Here is a 1,534-nt window from a genome sequence, read left to right on the forward strand (position 1 = left end):
CGTAGATGCAGACAGTGCGATTCGTTTTTAATGCAACAAAAACACGGTTGTGAGGGCAGTCACACCAGTAAGCTGTCCAAACATCGGGCTAAAATACACCAGAATCAAGCAGAGAGGTGTGCAGCGTCTGACCATCCAAGTGAGACGTGTAGCGGCGCCATAGTTTCAACAGGTGAGTATGCTAGCAGTACACATGTGGAGTACGTGACTAAAGTGTTGATTATCAAAAATGAGGGCATGAAATTTGAATTAAAGGAAAGAATATGGGTACCAGAACAATAAAAATCAATTATCATATAATATTAACAGGATGAAAGTTCATTACATTACAATGTAAAAGTAATTAAAATACCACATTGTGAATTTTATTTCCACATTTATTGTTCTTTGAAGTGATGAGGTTATTTGATATTCACTGCATTTTGCTCCTTAATTGGGGCTTTGTTTAATCACTTGCCTTAAAATTGAAATTGTATTTATCGATAATTTCATTTTACTGTTGGAAATTGAATCAAATGAATATATTATGTTTAAATTGTTCTTAAAAAGGTTTCCGGTAAAACAAGAAGAAATATTTTTGATATATCATAGATTACCCAGGTAATATATCGGTTATTTCAATGTTTGCCATATTGTGATACTATCTGCATCATGAATTGCATCGTCTCATATGTTACTCAGCCATATTTGGAAAGTGTCAACAAAGAAATCCCAAGTCTTCACCTTGTCGATAAAGTAGAGTGCCACAGCCCGCTGTCGGACCCTCATTTCCTTGGACTTCCAGTCTTCACGGTACTGAGCTCTGATGCGGTCCACACATTTCTTCAGTCTGCGAGCCGTTTCATACTTCTGCCAGTCCTTCTCTCCCTGCACACAAACAGAACAATAATGAGGAAACTTAAACATGATGAGAACTGCAGAAACTAATCAACACAAAACAAGTTACAGTGAAGAAAGGAAAACAGATCTGAAGAATAAAGACTAGTATTTTAAATTACAATAGAGTGCATACTGGAATTATACTAGAATGTTACACTAGATGAGAAAATTACACAAACGAGTACAAACATGGGCCTCGACAACATTATAAATCAGCTGAGAGCATTAATTGGAGGAGGAAGGCGGCTGCTTTTCCTACCTTTATCCTCGAGCTGGGGTTCAGCATAATGTATTTGATAGAGCCCTGAATGTTCTCTGTCCAGGAAACCAGCCAAGTCACTTTGTTGTCATGGCGAACTTCTTTCCACTTAGTACCAGGGGGTGGTTCTGGGTACTTTGAGTCCCTTTTTTTGAACAAAAATGATAAACATCCAAACATTAATATTGCAGTAAGCTGGTGAGTTTATCAGTGCTTGCTCATGATGCTCACTTGCTGCAGTTGATAATGATGTCTTGAGGCCTAATACGACGTTTGAGCATTCCCATTTTTGGATGGTCTCCACGGCCACGGAACAAGCCGGGGGGCTCGATACGGAAGTTAGCGATGCGTTCTTTGTGATTGTCCATAATACAAAAACCATACTTTTGCAAGATG

At 38.5% G+C, this 1,534-nt stretch overlaps 1 protein-coding gene across 1 annotated transcript; it reads right to left on the reverse strand.

The window, feature by feature from the left end:
* Positions 1–666: 666 nt before the first annotated feature.
* LOC112142154 (DNA topoisomerase 1-like) lies at positions 667–1,528 on the reverse strand. Its single transcript, XM_024265407.2, has 3 exons — positions 1,370–1,528; positions 1,139–1,283; positions 667–867 (listed from the first exon to the last, which is right to left on the reverse strand). Exons 1-3 carry the CDS (start codon positions 1,504–1,506, stop codon positions 667–669), a joined length of 483 nt encoding a protein of 160 aa, XP_024121175.2. The 5' UTR covers positions 1,507–1,528.
* Positions 1,529–1,534: the final 6 nt, after the last annotated feature.

Source organism: Oryzias melastigma, unplaced genomic scaffold (assembly GCF_002922805.2).
Source record: "Oryzias melastigma strain HK-1 unplaced genomic scaffold, ASM292280v2 sc05236, whole genome shotgun sequence".
NCBI lineage: Eukaryota > Metazoa > Chordata > Actinopteri > Beloniformes > Adrianichthyidae > Oryzias > Oryzias melastigma.